Below are 27,448 nucleotides of genomic sequence, written 5' to 3' on the forward strand. Positions count from 1 at the left end.
ATTGCATGATAGGAATTTATTATACTCTGTGCATATAGTTGACGTATCACATTTGACAATTAAGTAAAATATTTCTCTTTCTTTTCAGTCGCTTCACCCGCCATTTTGGACGTATTTCCTACGTTTACTGGTGAAAACTATCATTAAAGATGGGTCACGCTAACATTTGGTATTCCCACCCCCGTAGATACGGACAGGGATCTCGTTCATGGTACGTTTATGATTTAATCTTATATATTATACATGACAGAATGAATACTTTGGTTAGAACACGTGTTTTAAACATCATAACTTTTCAGCCGCGCCTGCTCCAACAGACACGGACTTATTCGCAAATATGGTCTAAATATTTGCAGACAGTGCTTCAGAGAGTACGCACACGACATTGGATTTAAGAAAGTAAGTTTTTTAGTTTGTAGCATGGCAATACATTACGAAAATATCTTGTTAACTCTGTCGACTAAAATCTGTGTATGAAGTATTTAGTGTTAACAATTTAAACCTTCTAAAGCTATTTTGGGATTTTACATGTACAATAAATACCTATAGAAAGAAAAGCTCTTAAGAGCAGCAAGATTTGTTTAACATAACATAACCTAGAAATGTAAGTTTCTATTTGAGTGATGTTTTGATCAATGTCTTTTTAAATATTCATATTTTATTATAATTTATAATTTTCATGTTATCTATCACTTAATGATAAAACGTAAGTAATGTTTTGATTTGTGCTCTAGTACCTGTTGTAAGATTTTTTTAAAAATATTATAGGTACATAATATGTAAGTTTATACAGAGAACATAATTTCTGCTAAAAATAAATTACAAATCATGTATGTACTAAAGTTAATATTAATTCTTATAGACATTTTTTCTAGACAAATTTATTTTTTCACACTTAATCAATTCAAATAAATTTACTTCAAAAAGAATTACAACCACTGTGTATATAGGCAATATTTAAGTAAAATAAAATTTTCTCTTACTACCATTCGTAACTGTATTGATATCACTATTCGGTTTATAAGATTTGCTTGACTATTTTTATTTTATAATTGTGTTCCAATCATGAGAAAACTAATGAACATATAAGTATGAGACTAATCAAGTGATTTGGAATCTTTCATAGATTAATTTTATGAATTCTGTTTATCTTCCTTTTTTTGTACAGTGATGTATCATGTCTGTTCACTAGTCACATAATTATGATTAGAGATATACTGCATAGACTTCTTTCATAGTCTTTTTGCATACTGTTCAATATAAATATACTAACAATAATAATATATAAATATTTAATGTGTTGTAAGTATATTTGTTATTAAATTGAGTATTTTGTTCGTTTCAGCTCGACTAAAATCTGTTGGAGTATTAGGTTAATAAAAATTTAAACCCAATGAAGTTTTTTTTGTTGTCCTTATACCTTTTTCTTAATTTTAATAACTACTTTTATATTATGTTGAAATATAGGATGGAAAGAGGTAAAATAAAAGTTACTATTTTGAACAATATTTAATATAAATAAATTTATTACAAAATTGAAAATAAGTACAAAAAGAGGCCTTTTTATTACTAAATACATAAAAACTATTTACAATCTATAATTAGGTCTTTTACTGTAGAATGCACAAGCCTCAGCCCAATCTCTGAAAAATTAAAAATGTCTTCATTACTTTTAATTTTCATAATAATTAAACAATTTGGCCGGATGATATTTAAAAATTTAAAATCGAATATATTTTTAAATGATTATGTATATTTTGAAATATAAATGTATATCTTAAAGCTTGTATTTATCGAGTCTGTGGGACACGCTACAACGGTTTACACAAAAAATAATGCCTACCGCAGCAGCGCCAACAAGTAGCGCAAAGAGACTTCTTTGTGGGGGTCGACAATGCCTTTTGCCGCCTTCAGCGCAGCATAAGTTAGGGAAGCAATCAACGCTCGAACTGCAGCGTTGCGGGAACGAATCGTTTTGTGGTGGTGGCGTACATTGTAAGTATGACTCCAACATACGCACCGCTGAAAAATAAAAATATATTCTGAAGAGATGTATATATTGAGATATACTGTATAGGAATATATATTAGTAAAAGGTAGTGAAATTATCAATGTATAATGTTCCTATAATAAAATTCCGCAGACATTTTTAACTTAGCCGTTTAATAATTTCAAATCATTTGTAAAAATATATTGGTATTGTATTAATCAATACAAGATTAAACAGATGATAAAAAAGCTTGGAGTTAATATTTGTTGACTTCCAGGCATGATATATTACATACATTTAAATTGTATTTAACTAACCTAACTGTATTTAGATGTTGAAAAAGAGTAACTACTGAGTTTCATGCCAGTTCTTCTCGGTAGAATCTACATTCCGAACCTCTGGTAGCTTTACTTAATATAGTCTGTTAAATGACGATTCAAAAGTGCTTGTAAAAGCCTACTTGAATAAAGTATATTTTGATTTTGATAATTGTCTTTAATTAATTGAGACGTGAGTAAATATTACAATATTTGACAGCATGACAAAAGGGTATGGTAGAGAATGGTTTATGTTGGGAGACCAATAATAATCAGTTTAAAGTGTAATTACGTGTTATTACGTCAACACATACAGTACATTGTATACAATAGGTGAAACCAAAAATTTATAATGAAAATTAAATTATTCTTTATTCAAGTAGGCTCATAAAAACAATACTTTTGACACTTTTTTTCGCCATGTTACAGTTCTTATTTAAATGTTATGCTTCCACGGCTTCGGAAAGTAGATTCTTCGGAGAAGAACCGGCAAAAATATTATTATAGTAACGAATGTCGTCTAGGAAGGAAGTATTAATTATTTAGGAAGTCGGAAACTAGGTGTTAATAGTTTAACACCGTTTCTTTCAAAACTGTCTATATCATTGTGAATATATACGATGTTATTGTATAAACATCCCAAAAAGAGTCTCGATCTCCAAGATTATATATAGATCGGGCATCTCTTTTTTGCAGGATGAAAGCAGTTTCAATACATGGAGCCAAAGCAAAATACCTTAAAACTATGAAAGTAACTAACTTTTCTAAACGCGTTTGCTGCGGAGCCGAGTCTCCCTGTCAGGGTAGATAAATGGAAATTCCATTGAAGTTTTGAGCCTAAATTGCTACAAAAGTCAATTGCTACAAAAATTGCGACGAATGTAATTCTTACAATGAATTGTATTTAGCTACTATGTTATTTATGAATCAAAGTATATTGTCATCTTAAATCAGACAGTTGAAATTTGAAGTACTACCGAATACGTACCTTTTTCCTTTCCGCCAGAATATTATTAAACATATTAGATTTTTTGAATAATTTGTCGATATAACTTGTCTTATAAAATTGATAATTACCAAATTATTTGTTAGTTTTTGTTACGGTCAATTGTATTAAAGTTGAGGCCATGACATTAATTTTCTAATAGTTCAAATACCTAGTTACTTAGGCATTATTATATTTCACAATCGCTTGGTAGAACCAGTTTAATTTAAGCTAATAGGAACAAGGATAACCGTTTAAAATATAACATATATTTTTTTCCATTACAACTAAGACCTGCTACAGAATTTAATGAAAATATATTGTACAAAGTTGATTTATTCTGGTGGATTTCACGCTGAGTAATTCAGGCATTGAGTGCGATGCATGCAATTCTAATGATAAACTGCCATAAACATATTTCATTGAAAAATGTCACATGTAGTACCCGTGTATGTCATGATATATGACCATTGAAAGCGATCCCTACATTATATATCCAGGTTTACTAGTTAGTTGATGAAAAATAACTTACGGGCTTCAATTCTATTAGCGACGGGCACGAGGTCGAGGCGAGCGCGTGCGGTACGACAGTAGGAGCGCGTGCCGTCCGGGCAGCATACGCGCGGCCAACAATCCGCATCAGTCTTGCAAGTTTGTACCTCAAAAAGTAGCTCACCGAGCGGTGTCGCAGGACATTCACGAGGGATCACACCAAGAATAGCTGGAATTTTGAATGTTTTTTACTACATGCTTTAATAATTGTCTTAGAAATTGAAACATTGGAAAGTGATTCTGTGATAACTCTTAAATAACTGTTACGAATATTCCGCAACAGTATAACAGCAACTATAAAAAAATTTAATGATGATATCTTTGTTACGAACACGTCTATCTAGTAAAAAGTAGTAATTGTCTGTGGCATCATCTCAATGTCTTTGATTAGGTGGTAAACTTATCATACAGAAATGAGCTTATTACGCCACGTTGCACTGCTTCTGTCAGTTGGTTAATCGGTTAAACTTAAGTAGGATAACCTTATTATCAATTTCTAATATTATAAATTCGAAAGTTTTGATGGATGGGTGTTGATAACTCAATAACGTAAGAACGGCTGAACAGATCTGAATAAAATTTGGCACAAAGATAGATTGTTGCCTGCAATTGTATCATACGACCAGTATAGGTAACTATCACTGGTCGTATGCACCGTTGATTTCGTCATAGTGAATGTTTCAGAAAACTACGTCAATTAATATTTCCTAACTTTAAAAATGTTACGTTACCTTTCGTCAAGGTAAACATTTAGTTATACGTAGAAAAATATTTATATATATATACAGCTTAAACTAGACTTAATTTCAAACTTATTTTAATTACCACTAAAACTATATAATTCTGCCGACTTGCAAATACATAAAATGTGATTTCGATTAATCTTTTTCCTTTTATTTATAATAATAATAAAATGATTGTGTGTACAAGGTTTTAGTTTATTATATAATACTTACGTTGATGTGATTGTTCCGATACAGTAGGTCGCGGAGCTGGAACACCTTTCACACACTGTCCTTGACAGCAAACTTGCCCGGGCCCACTGCTAGCACGACAGTGTGAGTTCTTTTCGCAGGGAATTGGGAACAGAATCGAAGTCGGGTTCTTCGGACATACTAATTTTTGTGTCTTTCCTGTATGGAAATATATCAATATAGCTTTTACCCCTATATCAGTTTGCAATGAATACAGTTAAATAATAAATTGTCATTAGATACAATAACATTACGCTACGCTAGAATGCCATATTTTAAAATCTCTAGCTAAAATTTTGAAGTCATTAATTTACTCGCATAATTCTGGCATTTTATATTTTAAGTGACAAATATTATCTTAAAAAACATGAAGGCTTAAACATGGCATATAGTTTTCTAATTAAAAGCACCATACCCGTGGTCATTTTTACTAAGTTATAAACAAATATGTCTAATACATATTTGTTTATAACGGGAAAAATCATAAAAACCTTACTTTTTATTGTACTTGTGTTGTTTCCTTTTTAATGTTGCTCTCGTTATAAAATTTATTTTATTTGGTAAGTTCAATAGTTTTAGTTGTGCGTTGATAGTCAGTCGAGACAAACTATTTTAAAAGTAAAGATGGTTGATTTTACATACATAACACACCTAAGCTGTGACACTTGGATGTTGGAACTTCAAGAGACATAGGATTTGTAGTCACTTACCCAGTTTCCCAACATGGTTAGGTTTAATATGACAGTTGTCCTATTTGGAGAAAATACTAATGTACTTACTTTTACGTAAATGTGGTTGAAATGTACTTTTTTATTTGTAAATGTGAAAATACATAGACGACAAAAGTATTGTTAAAGATATTTTAACAATGGGTAAGTTTTTAATACCTAATATTCTAAAAACATATATTGTGATTATGCCTAGTAATAAAAAAATAAAATAACATTATTACAAATTAAAGATAAGGCACAAAACGTACATACAACATGTATGTACGAATGTTTTTTAAAATATTTACCTATTTTAGCTGGAGCAGCTTTCGGTGTTGTTTGTATGGGCAGCAGTTGCAGGAATGGTCGCGGTGGCTCCGTAGTTGTCGTTGTGGTCGGCTTCGGTGTAGTTGTGGTAGTCGTAGTTGTCGAGCTGGTGGTACTCGGAGTTGTTGTAGTTGTAGTGGTAGTGGTTGTTGTGGTAGTCGTACTAGTGGTTGTGCTAGTGCTTGTGCTTGTGCTTGTACTACTGGGCTCGACTACGTTACTCGCCTCGGTGGTTCTAAAATGTTTAGAATATAATCTAATGATGGACGATTAGTCACAGATGACAGGAGCGAAAGCGGTGTGCAATTAATATTATAACTAAGTTAAAACCAAGTATCTACCTACCTATTTATTTATATATTTTTTGCTGCCATTTTGTGCGAATCGTAATACTTTACATCACTAATCATGTACAACTGAACAACAAGATGATTATTATTAAATTAAAGAAAATTTAGGTATATATTTCACAATTTAAATTTATATATAATCACTGAATTACCTACATTATAGTAAAAAAAAAAACTCAAAACTCAAATTCCTTTATTCAATATAGAAGTATTACACTTTCTTATTGATTGTCAAGTTAAACACTACCACCGGTTCGGAAAAAGAAAACACCCTGACCTGAGAAGAACCGGCGAAAGAAACTCAGCGGGACTTTTTTTTTTTACGTCAAATTAATTATATACATAATTGTATATGAGTAGAAACAGCCAGGAGGCGATCGTTTCATTCCCAAGGTGTGCTATCAAACATAAACTCACTAATTGTATAGTAACCTTTCGCACACAAGCGTTCCTTAACAATTTTTTTAAATTTCGCAACAGAAGCATTTTGAACGCTTTCTGGGATCCTGCTGTAGAAGCGTATACATTGCCCCACAAAAGAGTTACTGACTCTATGCAGTCGAGTAACAGGAGTAACAAGATTGTGTTTGTTCCTTGTACCAACGTTATGAGAATCACATTTTCTCATAAAAACATTAATATTTTTCCGTACATACAAAACATTACAGAATATATATTGAGAAGCAACAGTCAATATCTTAATTTCTTTAAATTTATACCTCAAAGATTCCTTGGCTCCTAGGTTATTGCGATTGCGCGAAAATAAAGTAAAAATAAAAATAAAAAAAGTAAAGTAAAAATATGACAAGCTATACTTATATTTAGTTTGTTAATCTAAATAAAATAGGTACAATTCTTACTTATGTAATCTATGCATAATCATTAATCCAATTTAAGTTTCATAATTTTATAACGATAAAAAATAATAATAGTTGACCATAAATACTTCAACAGGATAAATAACACATTAAAGTTCAGATTTGTATGTATTTTTCATTTACATCGATATCAAAACGGCAAAGACATATTTTTGTTTATATTTTGTCTTAAAAAATATTCATAAACGTTTCAATGAATAAAACTTATATATTATATTTAAATAAAATTGTAATTACTATGAATACGTTCACTTTCACAGTACAATTTAACTGGATATATCACTATATTCAAATTAATACAGTGTCGTAATTTAGCAAACTGGTTACAAAAGAATCAATACGGAAATCAAGAAATAAAATTTACATAATAATAAGATACTGTTAAATAATTTTATTGAAATTTAAATACTATAAAAGGATTGTATAGGTTCATTAAATGGCTTATTTTAATTTGTGTAATGGAGTTAGACTGTTAGTAAATTATAACAATAAAACTCAAGTTATTTAAATAATTGTATGATTTTAGTATTAAGTATATAAATTGAAGTATATATCCTCGTAAGTATGCTATATTTTATAAAATCCAAGTAGGCATACATACATCTATAATATTTACTAATAGGCTATTTGACAATGCGAAAATTAAGTGTCAATTATTGTAATCAGTATATATTATGAATTTAAAAATGGATATTTATCAACGAAAATTGAAAATAATAATTTATTTATTCCAAAATCCATAAATAAAACAGCATTATTTTAAACGTTTGTTACGTGCATGGAAGTAATATATATACTACGTATAACAGTATATATTACTTCCATGGTCTCGTGACACAAAACGCTCCTGATTGGTCGGGCTTATGATGACGTCACTTGCTTATTAACCTCGTTTGCCTACTGTATGTGGTAATACATATACAGTAGGCAAACTATGTGCCACAGATTAAAATACAGGCAAGTGACGTCACCGACCCCATAGCAGCGCCATATTGTCAAAGTAGCGTTTTCGCGCTATTTAAATATGGAATTTTTATTTTGATATTTTTCAACAAATATGTACTGGAATTTAAAAAAAAAACATCTTTTACTGGGTTCCTTAACCTCTACTAAATAACATAAAATACATTTTAAAAACCAGTCAAATAGCCTATTTTTCTCATACGTCGTTAACATATTTAGTAACCACCTAGACATGCATAGGTTGCATTAGATAGATCGATAAATGCAGTGTTAATTTTTAGGGCGCTACATATTTTATAGGTGATTTCTTTAGATTAACCGTAGGATTAAAATTGTAGTAACAAAAATGTATAACAGAAGTTTATTAACTTTTAACTTTTGTTATTCAAGACTAATTCAATTATTAATTCGAGTACTTGATTGTTGTATTTTATATTGATCTTATTTATAAAATGTAAGCGACCACACAACTTTCATTCTTAGTTGCCAATTATTTTTCAATTTCAATATTTAACGATGTCATATAGTCAGAATGATTATTCAAATTAGTTGAAATTGTTGGTCAAATGAAATACACAGACTCGTGTGAATCTGTTCTTAGAATAAAGCTTGTGTAATATACGACGAAAGAGGTCAGGATAGAACCTCTGACTTTTACATCGCAAGGAGGCCGTATAGGTACAGTTCATGTTCCATTAAGTTAGCTTTGAATTTACTTTTTATAATTCTTACCTACGTGAATAAAGCCACAGTAAATAAATATATCTTGCGATAACATGTAAAAATACTAAAGAGACGACTAAAAAGTTTTATTAAAATAATATGTATACAGTACAATTTAATATTGAGGTTGATTTATTAGTTTGATGATTTTGCTATTTACATGGTACACTGAGTTAATAGATATGATTGTCTAGATTCCAATACAATTTTTTTTTTGTTAGTTTATAGTAACTACTAAAAAGCTTATTAAATTTTAAATGTTACTTACCGTAAGGCTGCCGCTTTTACTCCCCTTGTGCAGAATCCTTTGCAGCAAAGATGTTGTGTTCCCATTACGGTGCATTCAGTACTTTTTCTACACGGAATAGGAAACAGATCTAGCCAACCACTAGTTGTTCGAACTTTAGGGCATTGTAATGACTGACATTCACCTGTTAAAAAAAGTATATTTAAATAAAAAGTTTTTAGTAATGTAATGTCACTTTTAATTTTAACAGTAATTACCTAAGTCATACGGATTTTGAATATATGTATAACTTATTTGCGAAACTTAATAAATTTATTCGAACTTCCTTATAGCATTCATAGAAAAAATAAGCATTGGTGTAGACTGATCATGGTTTTAACTAAAGAAGTAGTTTTGCCAGAATTTACAACATTGACCGTGCCAGAGGTAGATCTTTCTACACCGACGTTGATGTCTGCAGCGCCGTATGTCGGCAAGTATTGCGAGTCAGTCAACAACGAATTTATGCTTTGTAGATTCGAATCGAATGACCCACGGGCTTGCATTGATCTTGGTAAAAAGGTGACAGCTTGTACATTGCAATTGTTTAGAAACATCAAAAACAATTGTAAACAAGAGTTCAACCAGTATTCATATTGTGTTGATAAAAGCTCAGGAAATTTCTCTTTTGCCAAGTGTCGAAAAACTCAAGCTATTTTCGACGAGTGCATGAAAGAAAAGGTGTCTATCGAAAGACCGGATTTCGGGTATTTTTGTCGTGCGAGAGTTCATAGCAGTTCCAGCGCCCCACCACCACCAGAACCTTGCCCTTGTGAACCCAAATTTCAAGATGAAACGGAATCTTTGCCAGATTGCAAGCCACGGCCGTCCGCTCGCTTCGGCGGTCGCTACTTCTGGATCACAGAATAATTTTTGTGTATGATACTCGGATACATTATAAATATCCGTATCGTTATTTAAAATTTCTTATCTGAATATTATTTTCGCCAAAATTGTTTTTTATTCTTTAAATTACCTAAGTATACCTACTTTTGTCGAAGGACAGATTCGGTATTTATTGCATGTGTTTACTTTTTTCCGCCAATTGTCATTTTAATGTGTTTATTTACATCGAATATAATAAAAGGATTATTATTTGAGATAAATCTATACTAATTTATAAGGATTTAAAATGTAGAGGTAATCTAATGCTCCAATTCCAAACTAAACCCTGGTAGAAATCTACATTATACCTTATATAAATATAAATTGCTTTGGGAAAAGCTAGGGTCTCTAGAATATTATATTTTGTTATAGCAATATATTAAGTAATATTTTTACATATGCAAGATTACGAACATTATACACATCATGTGCTGACGCAAAAGTATAGGTCTTTACCTATTTATATACGAAAAGAAATTCTAAAACTTATTTATCAATCAACCTGTAGTGAAGCAGCGTGTGGTTACATAAGCTTCAAGTAATTTCCCTAATAAAACTGGCTTGAGCTCAGCAGTGGAAAACTTATGGGCCTTGAATTTTTATATTTATCTAATAAAAATAATATGAACCCAACAAAAATAATATACTTAGGTAGTAAAGATAGGCGGACGATCAAATGGGCCACTTGAGTAAGTGGTCAAAACCGCTCATAGACTTAATAATACAATAAATAATAGCTTACAATGCCAATGTGCCACTAACCTTGGAAACTAAGATACATATATATGTCCCTTATACCTGTAGTTACACTTGCTCACGCACCCTTCAAAGCGGTACACAACAATACTCGGTACTACTGTTTAGCAGTAGAATATCTTATGAGTGAGTGGTACTTAAGCAGACGGGCTAGCACAAAGCTCTGCCAACAAGTAAATTTAATAAAATAATATTAACTTCAAAACTTAACTTTTTTTATCAATTTCTCAATTGAAAAAAGGTGAAAATCGAACTTTAGAGAAGTCGATCAACCTATCTGTGATTTATCAATTTACATCACTACATAGTATAAATCAAAGTCACTTCCCATTGTCTGTCTGTGCCTGTGTATGATTATATCTTTAAAATTATTACGCAACGGATTTTGATACGGTTTTTTTTTTTAAATAGATAGAATGATTCAAGGGGAAGGTTTTTATGTGTAATACATGCATAATAAAGTAGAGAAACAATGATAATTTTTGAGGTTTCTAATGTGATGTCGTAAATATACACTTTTTTTGCGCTTACATTGCAAACGCTGGAAATAACAAAAACCCTACGAAATAGATCAAAATAATGTACCTACTATAGTACACTTTATAAACGTCTTCAAAAACGTTCCGTTGCATATGTCACTCTTAGGGATAACTCACATTAACATTTTTATTCCTTTTCTTTTTATGACAAATAAATTATCATTAATATAAATTATATTAAGTTATAAGACTTATTTATGATGCAATTTTAAGCAATACAACATTAATCTTTATCCAATTAAGTATAGATCAGTATGTGCATGTAAAAGTTTCGAAGATATTACAGATTTTAAATACAGCACATAGTGGTTCGTATTGTCTAATGAGAAAAAACTGAACAAATAAAGACATTCTGTAGTATATTTTGTATCAACTTTGCACCCGTGCGAGCCGGGGCGGGTGACTAGTATTTTTATCTAATATAATTATAATCTTTGTCATCACCAAATAACAAATGAGGGTATATCTTATTATCTTATCTTAATAGTGCCATAAACTTCTATCTTAACTGTGAATTTCCAGCATGAGTATGCAAACATGTAAAATTTTAAGTTTAATGATTAATAATCAAATTAATTTCTACTTTGAGGCGTTAATATTTCATATTAGGCAATAGTTTTTAAGAATAAAAAACATGATCAAGCAAGTCAACAATTCAAGAACAGTTCAAGGTAGTATATAAAAAATACGATTAAATATTATGTATTTAGTTTTAATTAATATGCATCTAGTCTAGGTACTACAATACTAAGAGAGTGGAAAACAGACAGTCGATTTTTTATGCTGAAGGTCATCGAAAATGCACCGTTAATAGGGCGAGCTGAATCAATGTCGAAATCTGTCAGTACCGACTACCGTTCATTACTCACCCGATTATGGACACTTAATATTAACATTATTACCTAAGTGCGACACGAGAAGTATTGCCGTAATATATAATCACTTTTTGTATTGTGGTGTAATTTAATTTTTTTTTGTTGAAAGCCTAGTGCTTACTTAATGCCTATCAAAATATGAACATATTACAGTTCTACTTCCGAAAAGTCCATCCGTATCATATCAACTATTATTATAGTATCTTATCAAAAAGTGTGTTTTTCTACTACTAACGTAACGCAAATATTCGCATGTCATATATATTAATTTTTTAAACTATTGTATTGAAATAATATTTTGTCTTAATAACATTTTAATAATTATTATATATCGTCAAATTTAATAAAAATTGCATAACACGATTTCTTATTATACCTAATTTGTAGGTATGTAAGTATTCTAGAATCTAGATACGCTTGACTAAATAAAATATAATTACATTTACTTATCGTTAGGGAATTATAATACTTAGTTAACAATTTGTTAGTTACACTTTATAAATATTTTTATTAACTTGAGATTCCCTATTATATGAACGGAAGATGAATTCGCTGAGTTTCATTAAGACCGCTGGCTAGGACTAGGACTGACTAGGCGTTTCATTGGATAGCTAATTAAGCTAGTTGATTGCGACATATCCATGTTGATTTAATCACTCATTAATTTCTTGCTTCAATATGATTGTGAGTTTATTCGGAGTTCAGACATTAATCAATCTGCAATCTGCAATATACTAAACATACCGTATATTTGACAAGGATATTTATCTAGTTCATATTTAGTAGTTTTTCTTTTGTAAAATAGCTCGTTAATAATTAAAACCTATTAATATTTTACTAAATCCATTAAATTAATATACGTAATCTATGTTCGTAAAAGGTAGGTTTTTTTTTAAAATAAATTATTAAGTAACAAATAATTGTAATGTGTATGGTAACATTCATTACTTGCAAAGTTAAGTATTATGCATAATATGCAATTATTATATAACACTTTCCTCATAAAATGTTCTTGTTGCTTAACCGATATCTTTATTTTAATTATAGCAATACCAGAATCAGAAACAACATTTAAATCAGGAATTCAGAAACATTAAATATTACAATACGCATTAAACAATAAGACATGCGTAGGATACAGTTTGCGTTGTTTTTATTTCAAAAGATAAGACTTATTGTTTCATTCGGTTTACGGTACATTATTAGTTAATTAATAAGCTGCCTTGATTTTAATTTGTCAATAACCTTAAATCCTTTCAAATACCTTTAAAAGGTTAGGTATGCCGCTATGCCGCAACTTTATTCGCATAGGGCTATAAACGATACATTTTTTTCTTATCCTGAGGAACCCGATTATGTTACGGATAAAATAGAAAGTATTTTAAACATTAACCTAATTAACCTAAAGTATTAGTTATAGACCAAGCTAAAATTTATAACCATTTAGTAAACGCCTTTTTATTACTTGTCTATAACTTGTAACATTTGGGCTATTCAATTCAAACGAATGTTTTTTTTGTCATATGTAGGCGGACTGGCAAATAAACGACCTGATGGTAAGTGATCACCGTTGTTAATAGACAAGACTGCAAAAAATGTTATTTCACAAATTCGCTACCAATTTTGGGAACTACGATTTTATGTCCCTTATGTCTTTTGTTACACAGGCTTACTCGCCCTTCAAATCAGAATATAAGTAATAATACTACTAAACGTTGTTGCAGAAATTAACGTGTTCAAATAAAAATAAACTAACTTCAACTTTTTTTTGATGAGTAGGTAGGTATATATAATACATATAAAATATCTTTTGCCTATGGAGAAAAAGTATTTTCGATTCCGTAATCAAATAACTCTTTTTAGTTTTTAAAAAAATTAAAGTGCTCTTTACTTATCTAATTGTATATTTCAATTTAATTGGTCAAATTCGTATTGTGAAATACAAAATATATTTTATTGTTCCCTAGTCATGTCAAATTTGCAATCTTCTTTTGTGATTATATGACCATGACGGTGCATAATATCAAAAGAGTTCGACCGAATTTATAGTTTTATTGCAGTATTGTATTGTTTTCATTAGATAGTTAATTTATAAATTATGAAAAGTGTTTGAGGGGTAGAATTTTATCATCTTTACAAATTCGAAAAGAATTTCACTTATTTGTGTTTGCAATTGAAAGGATAATCATGGATGGTTAGGGATATATTTAATCGACCTGTGAAACAATGACAGGTTTAAAAATATCCTAAAATATGTAAATGGTAGATAATAATATGGTCTATAAATATTAAAAAGCCAAAATTAAAATAATCTTATAAAGCAGGTTACTATTATGCATGCGTAAGTAAAACCGGAACGAGTGTTAAAGTAAATTTATTTCGAATATTTTGTGAATAAAGGTTTTGTCGTCTTAATCTTTCAAATTAATATAATCGAATTCAGGTGATTGTCTTAATTATTAATTTATAAAACAAATTATTATCATTAACTTGTGTATCTTTACCTACATATAAGACTATGTGTAATAAAGTTAGCTAATACTATGTTCATAGGTCGACTACCCAAAGTAAAGACGTAGGTATCATGAAATTGCGGTTGTCATCATCCTGAATAGATGCGCCGGTTTCTAGCAAAATGAGGAAAGATAGAATGTTGCAAGTGCTTAGGGTGACCAAATTTCTTTATGTTGTAAGATTTGCAATTTTAAGATCGAACGAAATATAAAATATACTGAAAAAACGGTTAGTTGGTGCACGATAACACGGGTAATATCAATAACAATATATATGTATCTTCTTTTATCTAGGAGCATATAAAAAAAATGTTAATTTGAGTTGCAACGTTTATTTGCGCGTACTTTCGAACCATTTCCTAGGGTGTCCTTGATTAGTTAAATTTGGAGGAAGTTTAGTGTACAAGTGTGTACCGCAGTTAATCTTATTGCCTCGTTTCCATAGGATGGCCGCGTGCGATCAGGCATAACATAATTCCATAGATATCGGAGTAACCACAACGTCTTTTCATACTTGAGCACAGCAGCTTAACACACACACTTGAATTAGAAATCAAGACCGCAAAATCAGCAACCTAGAAGTTAATACTATTATTATACATAATAATTCATAAAGTATGATCAAGTAAAGCGGTAACCTTATATAAACACATTTACTTATCGCGATTAATATCTTGTGAAAGGTGTCGGTATCATAAACTTAGTTCAGGGCTACGCTAAGCATAGTAAAAAAACATTTATCACTATACATTATAGCACTATTATTTAATAATGATAATACTTATGCAATTTTTGGACAGGTAAATTTATAACGTATTTAAAGTAAAACCAGTTACTTGCGACACATCCTTTGTATAGTTATTACATAGTATAAAAATAAAGCATAGAGCTGTATATGAGATCTCTATTGAATTATAAAGTTATTACATAACAAAGCGTCGACCCACAGACTATTTTAGGTGAATGCTCACATCGAGTTAAGTGTCTTAAATGACTATTAAGTGACTCGAATCTTTTGCAATACCTCCTCATATGCTATTTCCGTTGAGGTACGGATTTTTATCGTAACGGAAGTAATATTTAACCACACATCCGTCTAACATAATATATTTAATAGATAAATGACGGTAACTATTCAATAATTGTTTTTATGAGTTATTAAAGACTGACAGACACGCACACCCTAAAGCGTTGGGTCTAATACGAAGAAATTTTCCACAGGAGTACCTTATGCAAATAAAGTGAACACGAACCATTTTTCAAAATTCATCTCCTGTATGGGTTAAAAGGGAAATTAATAATTATTATATTTTGTATGGTAATTCCTCATAGCTTTGAGTGAAATATGGAAATTCTTATTTAGGCATAAAGTCAGATGCCAAATATTTGTCGGAAATTCATCCCCTACGATAGTGAAACTTAGGATAAAGATTTAGTTAAATAAAATTTCGACATTTTAAAAAGTTAGAAATGTGCAATTCTGTCTTTATGCTTCTGTTTATTAGTGCAAGATAGCTATTACAGTGTTTTTAAAAATCGTTACCCAAGAGGGTGAAATTGGCGATAAAAATTTGTATCGAAGTTAATTATTTTTAAGTTAGTAACTTGGAAATCGGTGTTATGGCTTATGTTTATAAGTAAAATACAAACGTTGCAGTATCTTCCGATTGGATATTCCACCGGTTCCAATATAATATACGGATAATAAAACTGGTTCATAACAGCAAAACAATAAAAAATTAACTTGAAAAATTTAGGATATCTGATAAAAATTGTGAAATCACCTGATTAGGTATAACATGGATTGTACTGTAAAAAAATGTACTATGCATTTTTTAACTATGCATTTAAAAAATCATTTATTTATAAATGTTTTATAATACAACACATAAAAATATATATATATATATATATATTTATTTTCCGTATAAGGAATGCGTGTCCATGGAAAAAAAACAAGTCAACATAATCTCTTACGTATACCGATATACCGGTCTGTTACATATTGCAAGTATTACCCAATGGTGCCATTAAGATAAAAAAGAACCTAAATCTTGGCGAAATTTGACCGAATGCTAAAGGTGCAATCACATAATACCTATATCTACCTATATTTTGGGTTATTCACGTTCATTAAACAAAAAGAAAATCAAAACACAGATTTTGTTCTCAAATATTGTTTGCTTTTAATTAATGTTTACTCCCACGACAGTTTTATATTGTAATCTACCTTACAGGCGGTTAATTTAATATGTACCAAATACAGTCCTTTTATAGAAAATAAAGGATCATTAAAAAAATCTTTCCATTTTTACTTTAATTACTATGAAATAACGCGTGCGTTTTGTAAGACTACCACGGAATGTCATGTGCCAGGTAGTGATGGCTGGACGTATTATTTAGATTATCTTACAAAGTAAGGAACGCGAAATAACAATAATTAAATATTTCTTTAACGGGTTTTATTTAGGACAAATTTCCTGTAATTTGTGTCGTAAGTAGGTATCTCCTATGATTATAATAATTATTGTATTTATTTTCTTGGTAACACTTTTTTCGCAAGCTATTTTGTAGCCAATTATTTCAATTTAATTATTATTTCAATTAATTATAATTAAAATAATAATTACAACTTATAAGTGATCATCGTTTAAAATCTACGTTTTCCAGCTACAGGGCACCATTATCATCATCCGAAGGACATCCTCCTGACCGATTTAGGCCACGGGCGTGTTCACTACTACATAAGTGCGTTTTTTATCCCCTCTCTCTTATAATTTAGTGTAATGATAAATGTCGGATTTCCGAATGGTTTTATGTGCTTACTAATACTACAAAGCTAATGTAAGCATTGCCATATTTAAAAATCCAGACTGCTGTTGACAATTTCTCGATAAATAAACCTACACTATTTTATAGTTGGCTTGACCTGGGAACCTAAGACCATGGGTTCTACGGCCTTATAAACCTCTTAACGAGGCAATCTTTAAAGATATTTAAGAACTAACTAATGTGTAGTTTTCTGGTAGAGTTGAATAACAGGCTAAATATTGAAAACGCACAATGTGTCGCTGGCCATCGAAAGTTACCTCAATGAACACTAACCATGATAATATTGATAACTATGACAATGATAAAATAATTATGAAATTATAATATTGAACTATTATAGTAAGTAAAAGAAAACTCGCAGATTGATTATAGTAAGCTCGTCCACTTAGGATATACATATATCGCGTCGCTGTAGGAGCTATAACATCAACAATAAGTACTATAATCACGTAGATATTATATTATAGGTACTAGTATCGTATTTCATAATCGTAATTCGTAAAAGTGAATTAACAATTATCATGCTAACAGATACGTCAATAAGTAATTAATATAGAGCAAGCCGCACGCAGATTATTTATTTTAGTTGCGGTTATTTTGCATATTATTAGGACTATTACTTTGTTGTTTTAAATATTAAACTAAGTTATTTATAATTTTAACGATAACAACTTTCATTTTAAATTAACGTTATATTTTATTATATTATTAACACATAATATAAATAAACACTACATAAAATGCTATACATATTGATATGTTATTTGAATAAACGGTTGACAAAATCTTACCCGATTTCAAAAATCCAATTGATAAAAACAATAATAATAAAACATACGACTGCATTTTGATTCACTAAAAATAATATCACAGTTGTTCACAGGTTCCAAAGTGGCACTTTTTTTGGTTTTGCGGGTCTTTGCTTGGAATGTCTACTACCTACTGAGGCTGGAGACGGCAAATGGTGCCGCAGACCCGCTGGTTGCATAAGTACTTGCCTCTGTTGATACAGATTATCATTTGGCGGACACAAATACTTTCGCTGCACTTTATTGCTACAGTGAGCTTGCCCTCTTTAGCTGTTAACGAATAACACGAGATTATTTTAGATGTAGCTAATTTCTATACTCAATTAGATTTTATCGGGTCAGTTATAAAAGTTAATTTGATTGACAGATGATACATATAGCACACAGCAATGGCCTCAAAATAGATCCTCTAGGAACTCCCGAGTTGCAGGAAATGGTCTAAGCGATTATGCCTAAGCACATTTTACAAGATCAAGTCGGATCTAGCTCCTTTATATATTTGTACATATTTATACCTAGATGTCTTTGCGATTCAAAGTTTAACTTCGTCATTGTCTTACTCTTCATTGTCAACATCATATTATACCTACTGTGGAAAAGTAGGTTGCAAATAGTTTTTAATCAAATATAATCTATACATCAACAGGCATCAACTCTAGTAGCTACTAGAGTTGATGCCTGTTAAAAAGTAAGATTCAAAATAAAAAAATTGTAAAGTCTATATTATGAAAACTATCAAATATATGTTCCCAATCAAATTTATTTAACTCATACATACTAAGAGGGGTTCTACTCTGAAACTTACTGTTTTTTTACTTGTACATCATCTTAGATGGAGTATTTTGCTGAGATTAATCAAGTGTTTTTTTATGATATAAGAAAGAGGACAAGAAAATGGGCCACCAATGGCACTGTAAGAAATATTAACCATTCCTTGCATCGCAAATGCGCCACCAAGCTTGGGAACTGAGATGTTGTGTACCTGTAGTTACACTGATTCACTAACCCTTCAAACGGAAACACGACAATACTGCTCTTTGGCGGTACAATATTCGAAGAGTGGGTGGTACCTACCTAGACAAAATTGCACAAAACCCTACCACTAAATATCTTTTATATGACAATAATATATTTGTCATAAAACTTAAAAGACGCATAAGATGCGACCAAACCGCGTTATATATATATACACATATATATTAATTATAATACCAATTGTGGTGACGAGGACATTTGGTAACGCTGTAAAGACAATTATACGATTTAATTCGAGTTTTGGCAACATACCCACCCAGCTAGCAAATGCGGATAGATTGATCCAACAATAAGTGTAATATTATTATTCTTGTAATTTATTTAATTATTATTAATTAATAATAATGTGTTATAGTGTAGAAAGAAGGTTAATCGTACTTTGTACAAAATTGTATTGATGGTAGTTGTGGCACTACTGCCACCACGCCTTTTTATATTTACAGTTGGTCCAAAAGTCCTCATAGTTATTTTCCCTGTTTTTCTACATGAAGTAAGTGTCTTAGTACTGGCTATTAAGAAAACGTCTACAGTTTTTTTTGTTGCACAATGTTGAAGATTGTCGGTCACTACTGTAGACGAGATTCCGTTTTGATTATTTTTGAATAAAAAATATAATGTACATTTTATGTTGATGTGCTAGATTTTAAAACTCAAAATCTCTCAACCGCTAGTTTACTAACAATAACAGTTTATTAAACATAAAGTAAATTACAAATGACAAAGAATATAACAAAAGCTATAAAATTCGATAAATTAACTAGATTTCTTTTCTTTTCTTTCAGAAATTATACAAGGACTCTAATTTTTACAAGTATAGGTGTGTTGTCTGTTTGCACTCAAAGCAAATTTGTAATTTAATTCTTTCCCCTTCGAGCTCGAGATCGAGCTGCGTAATACAAAGCTTTTTGAGTTGGGAAATGATGCTCCACTAATTAAATTGGTTTGGTATCGTCGCCCAGACGAGTGTGATTCTTGTGTTCAGCATACCATTCTTATGTTATCACGAATTTTTGGGAAGTTAAATTTTGCTATAACACAACTCGATCTTGCACGTGTTTGTGTATTGACGATTTTAGTACAAAGGTTAATATTCGTTTTATACTATAAATAGGCTTCCAATTTAAAGCATTTCGTTAAATAAAATGTTCCTGAGCCGGACTCTACTACTAAAAGTGTATATAAAAAAGGAACGTTTATAATTATTTGTCCCTAAAGTTGATTTAGTGATTTATTCGGCATCAGCAACAATTTTTAATTTCGCATGGAGTAGCATGATAAATGTATGCGACAATTTAGCCTGCAAATTACATTTATTGTGACTTTATGCGTTTAAATCTTTGACTAAGGTTAAAAAATAAGTATATTTTTAATAATATAACTGTAAAAAAGTATACTTCAAAGAACCACCATTTAATTTTTTGACATTGCAGCACTGACTGTTGACTTTGTCAATAAGACAATTTAATTGTCATTTGTCATTAATTCAATTCCAATCTTCAATGTGCGTTGCGTTTGATGTTTTGTTTCGAAATGCAGTAAATTTAGATGAAAAAAAAAAAACAACCTGAAAATATAATTAAAATTAAACATTATCTTGTCCTTTAAAAAATCATAAAATATGCCTAAACTAGAAGAAAAACCCAAAGTTCTTCTGGAAGAATTTCGCGTAAAGGTTAGAAATAGTTTTGCCGAATTTACAAGTTTCAAAAATTATTTAACAAGTTTTAATAATTTTTCTCTCTTAAATAATTACTGTTAATAATGTATTTTATGTGTTTGTTTTAATCTTTACTATATTTGATGATGAGAGCTTAATAACAAAAAATAAAGAACATAGTTATAAGTTTGCATACAAAAAGCAATTCTAGGTCGTGGTTCGTTTAAAACTATGTTTTTTTTTTTAAATAATTGACATCAAATCATTAAATAAAACACCAGAGCAAAAAGAAAAGTGATTATTTTTCAGAATGCTCCTGATGATTATGGGATGGCAGATGAAAAATGGAGTTTTAAGAAATTCTCGAAAAACTTTCGTATTGTGATTGTTCGCATGGACAGTTCAGAAATGGAATTTGATTTGATTGGCATCCAACCTGCCTTTTCCAATGCATTTCGTAGACTCATGTTAAGTGAAGTACCAAGTATGGCAATTGAAAAAGTCATGATTAAAAATAATACATCTATTATACAAGATGAGGTTTTAGCCCACAGATTAGGTTTAATTCCACTTAAAGCAGATCCAAGACTTTTCGAATATCGGCCAGAAGGTATTCATATTTATTTTACATATGTATCATTAATAATATAAGATACATAAATGATTAACATAATTGATTAACGTAATTTTTCATTTTAAAGATGCAACAGAAGGAACAGAATTTGACACATTGGAATTTTCGTTAAAAATCAAATGTACTATGAATAAGTCTCAGCCTAAGGATTCCTTTAGAACAGAAGATTTATATGAAAATCATAGTGGTATGCTATTTAAAAACTTAAAAGTATAACAACAAAAATATTTAAAAATGTTACTTAATATATTATTTTCCATATTGTAGTATATTCTTCAGCAATTAAATGGCAACCTATTGGCAATCAAGCATCTGTGCATAAAGAAGCTGATATAGGTCCTGTACATAGCGACATACTCATATCAAAAATGAGACCAGGCCATGAATTAGATCTTCATTTGATTGCAGTAAAAGGCATTGGCAAAGATCATGCTAAATTTTCTCCTGTTGGTAAGTCTTATCAAGTGACTAATTATAACAAGGTGTAATATATATTTATTTTGGATTAAGTTGTAATTTTTTATAAATTTGGTAATAGCGTTTAAGCTGTAGTCATAATTAAATCCTGTGGATATAGAGAAGACTTACTTAACTAACAGTGGTCACAGTTGTGTATTTATTATCAATTTGGGTGCACCCAAAAATAATGGATTTGAAAGAAACTGTTTCAAATAGAGAGCATTAAATTTGTTCTAAATTAAAGTTATTCGAATGACTATTTTCTCAATATAAAGAAATATTCTGTTACTCTTACTACAATCAGAGTTTTTGGTATCTGAAATAGTGTAGAAGAACTCTATAAATATCTCTATATATCTTCAAATCAGTCAATCCTTTCATAAAAATTTGATATCAAAAAATCTCTTCTTGTTATATTGTTGTTGTTAATGACATGAAAACAATAATAATCAATATTCCTTCTTACAAATCAAGATGAAAGTTAATTAGGTATAATAATATATGTTCACCTATGTGTTGCTCACCATTCCGCTGTTATGTAAACTACCCTTTCTGTATTCAATAACAAGATGATGTAGAATTATTTACCAAAAAGTGTTGAAAAAAATTGTTGTATTTCCAAAAATAATATTCTCGATGATTTGATAATTGTAGAGAAAGTAGAAAAAATTATATTTGTTAAATTAATTAATAGTATGTTTCAAAGTATTGTTGACTTTGTTAATATTGCATTAACAAAGTCAATCAAATCAAGTAGTATTATTATCAAATGTATATGAAATTACCGAAATCAATGTATGCAGTGGCAGGTGCTGCTGTAAGAATGTTGAAAACAGAAAATTTTCTAATATTGCTGCAATGTAATTGCCAATTGGAAAGGCATTATGAATACTGAGTAGCTGACAAAGCCTGTTCATATTAAAAACATATATGTATATCTTTGATAGCTAAATAACCTTTATCATAGAACTTATTTTTACTTTATGAATTAATATAACCAAAGGTATGTATTATTACACTACATTTTTTTTAGCAACAGCCTCTTATCGCTTATTGCCTGAAATAACATTAACACGTGAAGTGAATGGCAATGAAGCAACTTTACTGCAAAGTTGTTTTTCACCAGGAGTAATTGGGCTTGATACTGATGGGAAAGCCTATGTTAGAAATGCCAGATACGACAGCTGCAGCCGGAATGTGTACCGATATGATGCGATAAAAGACGCAGTCATATTAAGCAGAATAAGAGATCATTTTATATGTAAGTACTCATCTTATTAAATAAATCGCTTTTTAAGTGGAAAACACAGGAATATCTTTGTTTCGAATTAACAGTTGATATAAATTGTTCGTTATTGATCAGCTAAAAGCAACAGTTTGTTAGAAAAATTTTCAAAAATTATGTATTATAAATATTAAATCAATTAAAAAAAACTGATGTCAGTTATATACTTTAGTATTTCAATTTAAAAATAGTATCAAAACAAAGGTACACAATACACATACAATAAAATCGAAACATAATATTAAAGATAAAGACGCTTATGGCGCTATTAATAAAATATAAACCTTTCATAAAAAAATATTTTATTCTAAATTACATTTTTTTTGCTTACAGTTAATGTGGAATCCGTCGGAGCTATGACACCAAATGTAATATTTGTCGAAGCGGTCAAAATTTTAAGAGACAAATGTAAATCTTTGTTGGATGAATTAAACAGTTTTTAAAAACAGTTGAATACTTATTTATTTTGAACTCCTACATTCTAATGAATACACAATATTTTTATAGTTTACTATCAGATCTTTATAAAAAGAGAATTACTCCTTACCCCTTTTAACCCCGAGGCAGAGAGAATAGGTATTTACTTTTTTTTTAAATCCTCGGAAGATAGACAAACCAGAATTTTTCCCTTACAAAAGAAATAAAAAGAGTAAAAAAAGTTACGCCTCTCAAAGCGCAATACATTTTTTTATATGTTTAGGCGGTATTATCATATGGACCTACTGACAAATGGACCACCTATTTATTATTTGATTGGTCACCACTTCTCATAAACATTGGCGCCGTAGGAAATTTAAACGATTCCTTGCATCACCAATGCGCTACCAACCTTAGGAACTGAGGTGTGATGTCTGTTGTCCCTTTAATTACACTGGTTTAGGCCTCCTTCAAACCGGTACATGACAATTCTAAGTATTGCTGCTTGACGGTAGAATTTATGTTGAGTGGGTGGTGAAAAGTATAGCCTCTCGTCCATTGATGATAGTTGGTTGACATTAATTGGCCACACAATATGTAAAGATTTCCTTATTCATTTTAAAAACATAAACAGACTTAGTAGAAAATGGTCAAAATAAATTCATATAGATCGGACCAATTACAACAATTTAAAGATTATCGTAAATTTTAATAGGGAATAGTCCCTATTAAAAGTTCCTATATTATTTAAATTTGAATTTTCCACTTAAATCAGCAGAATTTATCTAGAATATTGGAGACGCTATGTTATATTATTTTCCCTAAATGTGTTTAATGTGTATTTTCTGCGCTATGTTTATAAAAATATTTATTTTCAATGGTTTGGTTTAAAGCTATGCTATTTTTATCGCATAGAATTGGGACTTGTATTAAAATAAATAACAAACGCTATGAAACTTTGACTGCGTAGGTCAAAGGAAATTTATAATTTTATTAAAAATATTCAGACATTACATTCACAAATATTTTAAAGTTGATAACATAGAACAGTCGCGATTCAATAATCAAAATTCTATAATGTTTTAGTGTATGTTTTGTCTGTGAAATTGAAAACAGTTTTTGACATTTTAAATTGTCTTTGGTGTATTTTGTTTTATAACAATAAAGAAACATATCTTTTGTGTCTTTTGGATTAGTTTTAGTATTTATAAATTATTTGTTATTGGCAAATAAAGAAACAATGGGGAGCTTAGACAGAGGTGTATTAACTGGATTTATATGTCGATTATGTTCTGAAATGCATCGTGTTGTTCTTCATATTTATGGAGAAGAAGGTATTCGATTATGTATATCTGAAAAAATCAATAGATATCTTTCAATAAACGTAAGTCTTATTTTATTAACCTATTTTCTTATGCGCAATTATAATACACGCAACTTAAAATTATATGAATTCAATACTATTTTAGGTATCACGTTCAGATCCTCTACCTAAAACTATTTGCAAGAATTGCTTAGAACGTTTGGAAAATCAACATAGGTTGGTGATGCGTATCGAACATGCAGCAAATATGTTAAAAGGTCAAAGACGTGCGCGAGTAGGCCGTGGCTGTTATGTGAGCCTGTGTGACAATTCCAATGGACCACCACATCCTCCTATACGAAAATAAGTTATCCAAAATTTTAGTTCAGGATTTAGTTTTGTTAATTAAGTTAGATGATATAAGATAAATGCATCTGAATCTAACAAAAAAATATGACTACAACTTTTCTCTTATTAGCCTTCCCTTTATTAGAGTTGCCAAACAATAAAATGTTTCAACTTTAAAGTAGAGAAATAATTACAAGCATTTAAATATATTAAGGTATTACCTGGGTTGATCTGCTATTTATAATTATGAAAGTAAACAACTTATAAATTAGCAGTGCTGTTAGGTAAATTAAATTATAAAATTTCATGTTGTAAATATTTTAAGAAACATATAATCTGGTTGTTTTATTATTCTTAAATGTAATTTTAGAATAAATTTGTTACGGTTTAAGAAATAGTATTAGTAAGCTAAATTCTAGCAATAATATTATCAATAAAATTTTGTAAACTAAAACTTATGTATATTGGTTAAATTAAAATATAGTATCATAAGGTTTTTGAATTATTCTCTTGATAATTATGTAATCACTAAATTATGTTTACTCATAGCTATTTAAATAAATGAAATTATGAAATATACTGCAATGTTATTTGGTATTAACAACTGATTATAATAATGAAAAAATGCATCACAATTCATAAGGTACTATGTATAATATTGTTTATTTTGTGTTCAGACTTATTTGTATAATATGTTAATTTAGGTCATTTAAGGCCAATGTTGCCAGATTCATGTATGATAAATAAATTCAAATGCATACAAATACAATAATTAAATCCGACACATGCTTACAGTGATTTCCTTCATCATCATGCACTAGATGAATTATAAACATAACAGCACTTTTGAAATCCATATGATCATCCATTGGGCCATACTGGCTCTTAATGCTTTCTTGCTCAATGTGAATGTGAATATAATATATATAATGTGAAATATTTTTTTCTGCATCATGTTATTAACTTGAAAACAAATTAAAATGTTAAACACCTATCTAGACATTATAATACCATTACTAAATAAATTTAATTGGCATTAAATGTTACCAGTTGTACACATTTACATACATCCTGATTTTAAAAATGGAGTTCTAAAAATATTTTTTATTAATAGACTATTTTAGGAGTAATTTTATTTGAATTTTGTTTTATCAAAATTAAAGATAATGTTTCGTAGGTCATAATATAATTCATCTGTTGTTATTTATACAATCCAGTGCTATACAGGCTAAATAGAATGGTACAAACTATTTAGAAACGCCAATAATAGAAATGACTATTAAACAAAAAATGATTTAAAATAAATATATAGTGAGAGAAATTTAATGGCTATTATAGAAAAAAGAAAATAGCAATGACTGCACTACATTACACAGTTCTGAAAGCATTTCAATAAAATCCACTGACTTTAATTATTCAAAATAATAATATTATTCAGGGACAACCATTATCCCTATAAACATTAGATTAGATGTTAGTCAGATAAAGATTTTCCACTGGATTTACGTCCTCGTAAGACAAACTTCATGGTATATAATACATGATAAAATATAGTATATATTTATATAAAATATAATAGTAATGACATCATTAACTTATAGGATATATTGGAAGATTATCCCCAATATAGTATAATCTTGAAAGTTATATTGGTATTGTTCTAATGTTTCTAATCTAGATACGATTTACGTAATCGCAAAAACTTTGACCTGGAAATTATCTAAAACTTAATTATTTTAATCTCGAAAAATGAACATTAAATTTAACTCTTACCAGTATTTGAACAAATTGTTTACATTAACGTTCTTGTCTAATTGTGAAAGATGTACGATAGTGATGCTGTAATCTGTACTTTGTTTTTCATCAGAAGTACTAAGCTCCATACATGATTTAAAAAAATCGTTTCGGTATAAACCTATACCGACCCACTTAGTCTATACTCTAGTATGAATATCAACTTTCCTATTATAGAAAAAAAAATAAAGAACACTTCCACAAGATTTTTTTTTTAATTTTTAATTTATACTGTGATGTATCTACAACAGA

At 29.7% G+C, this 27,448-nt stretch overlaps 4 protein-coding genes across 6 annotated transcripts; 3 read left to right on the forward strand and 1 right to left on the reverse strand.

Annotated features, from left to right (window-relative positions):
* Nucleotides 1–50: 50 nt before the first annotated feature.
* LOC125071026 (40S ribosomal protein S29) lies at nt 51–27,400 on the forward strand. 2 transcript variants are annotated; one of them, XM_047681076.1, is made up of 5 exons: nt 51–211; nt 300–399; nt 1,468–1,478; nt 10,457–10,462; nt 25,582–27,400. In XM_047681076.1, the coding sequence occupies exons 1-5, from the start codon at nt 150–152 to the stop codon at nt 25,604–25,606; spliced, it is 204 nt and encodes a 67-aa protein (XP_047537032.1). In that variant the 5' UTR covers nt 51–149; the 3' UTR covers nt 25,607–27,400. The 2 variants fall into 2 exon arrangements, with proteins under 2 accessions (XP_047537032.1, XP_047537034.1); XM_047681078.1 differs by lacking the exons at nt 1,468–1,478; nt 10,457–10,462; nt 25,582–27,400 and adding an exon at nt 1,346–1,394.
* Nucleotides 1,550–18,598, reverse strand: LOC125071022 (salivary glue protein Sgs-3). Of its 2 annotated transcripts, none has more exons than XM_047681072.1 (7): nt 18,395–18,598; nt 9,038–9,200; nt 5,837–6,090; nt 4,801–4,977; nt 3,825–4,013; nt 1,844–2,022; nt 1,550–1,643 (listed from the first exon to the last, which is right to left on the reverse strand). In XM_047681072.1, the coding sequence occupies exons 1-7, from the start codon at nt 18,441–18,443 to the stop codon at nt 1,632–1,634; spliced, it is 1,023 nt and encodes a 340-aa protein (XP_047537028.1). In that variant the 5' UTR covers nt 18,444–18,598; the 3' UTR covers nt 1,550–1,631. The 2 variants fall into 2 exon arrangements, with proteins under 2 accessions (XP_047537028.1, XP_047537027.1); XM_047681071.1 differs by having other exon boundaries at nt 18,247–18,598.
* Nucleotides 9,299–10,017, forward strand: LOC125071025 (NADH dehydrogenase [ubiquinone] 1 alpha subcomplex subunit 8-like). The gene has a single exon (XM_047681075.1). The coding sequence runs from the start codon at nt 9,386–9,388 to the stop codon at nt 9,923–9,925; it is 540 nt and encodes a 179-aa protein (XP_047537031.1). The 5' UTR covers nt 9,299–9,385; the 3' UTR covers nt 9,926–10,017.
* LOC125071023 (DNA-directed RNA polymerases I and III subunit RPAC1) lies at nt 20,793–23,782 on the forward strand. The gene is made up of 6 exons (XM_047681073.1): nt 20,793–20,971; nt 21,266–21,566; nt 21,658–21,777; nt 21,858–22,040; nt 23,083–23,310; nt 23,668–23,782. Exons 1-6 carry the CDS (start codon nt 20,918–20,920, stop codon nt 23,775–23,777), a joined length of 996 nt encoding a protein of 331 aa, XP_047537029.1. The 5' UTR covers nt 20,793–20,917; the 3' UTR covers nt 23,778–23,782.
* Nucleotides 27,401–27,448: the final 48 nt, after the last annotated feature.

The sequence above is a fragment of the Vanessa atalanta genome, chromosome 18, assembly GCF_905147765.1.
Source record: "Vanessa atalanta chromosome 18, ilVanAtal1.2, whole genome shotgun sequence".
NCBI classification, from domain to species: Eukaryota; Metazoa; Arthropoda; class Insecta; order Lepidoptera; family Nymphalidae; genus Vanessa; species Vanessa atalanta.

Excerpts from the sequence above, each read along its gene's own strand:
- LOC125071026 (XM_047681076.1), top strand. The coding sequence starts at position 150 with ATGGGTCACGCTAACATTTGGTATTCCCACCCCCGTAGATACGGACAG. Across the intron at positions 212-299 it reads GGACAGGGATCTCGTTCATG|CCGCGCCTGCTCCAACAGAC; the intron begins GTACGTTTATGA and ends ATAACTTTTCAG.
- LOC125071025 (XM_047681075.1), top strand. The coding sequence starts at position 9,386 with ATGGTTTTAACTAAAGAAGTAGTTTTGCCAGAATTTACAACATTGACC.
- LOC125071022 (XM_047681071.1), bottom strand. The coding sequence starts at position 18,301 with ATGCAGTCGTATGTTTTATTATTATTGTTTTTATCAATTGGATTTTTG. Across the intron at positions 4,978-5,836 it reads AGCTGCTCCAGCTAAAATAG|GAAAGACACAAAAATTAGTA; the intron begins GTAAATATTTTA and ends ATTTCCATACAG. Across the intron at positions 4,014-4,800 it reads ATCGGAACAATCACATCAAC|CTATTCTTGGTGTGATCCCT; the intron begins GTAAGTATTATA and ends TCAAAATTCCAG.
- LOC125071023 (XM_047681073.1), top strand. The coding sequence starts at position 20,918 with ATGCCTAAACTAGAAGAAAAACCCAAAGTTCTTCTGGAAGAATTTCGC. Across the intron at positions 21,778-21,857 it reads TTTATATGAAAATCATAGTG|TATATTCTTCAGCAATTAAA; the intron begins GTATGCTATTTA and ends TCCATATTGTAG. Across the intron at positions 22,041-23,082 it reads TGCTAAATTTTCTCCTGTTG|CAACAGCCTCTTATCGCTTA; the intron begins GTAAGTCTTATC and ends CATTTTTTTTAG.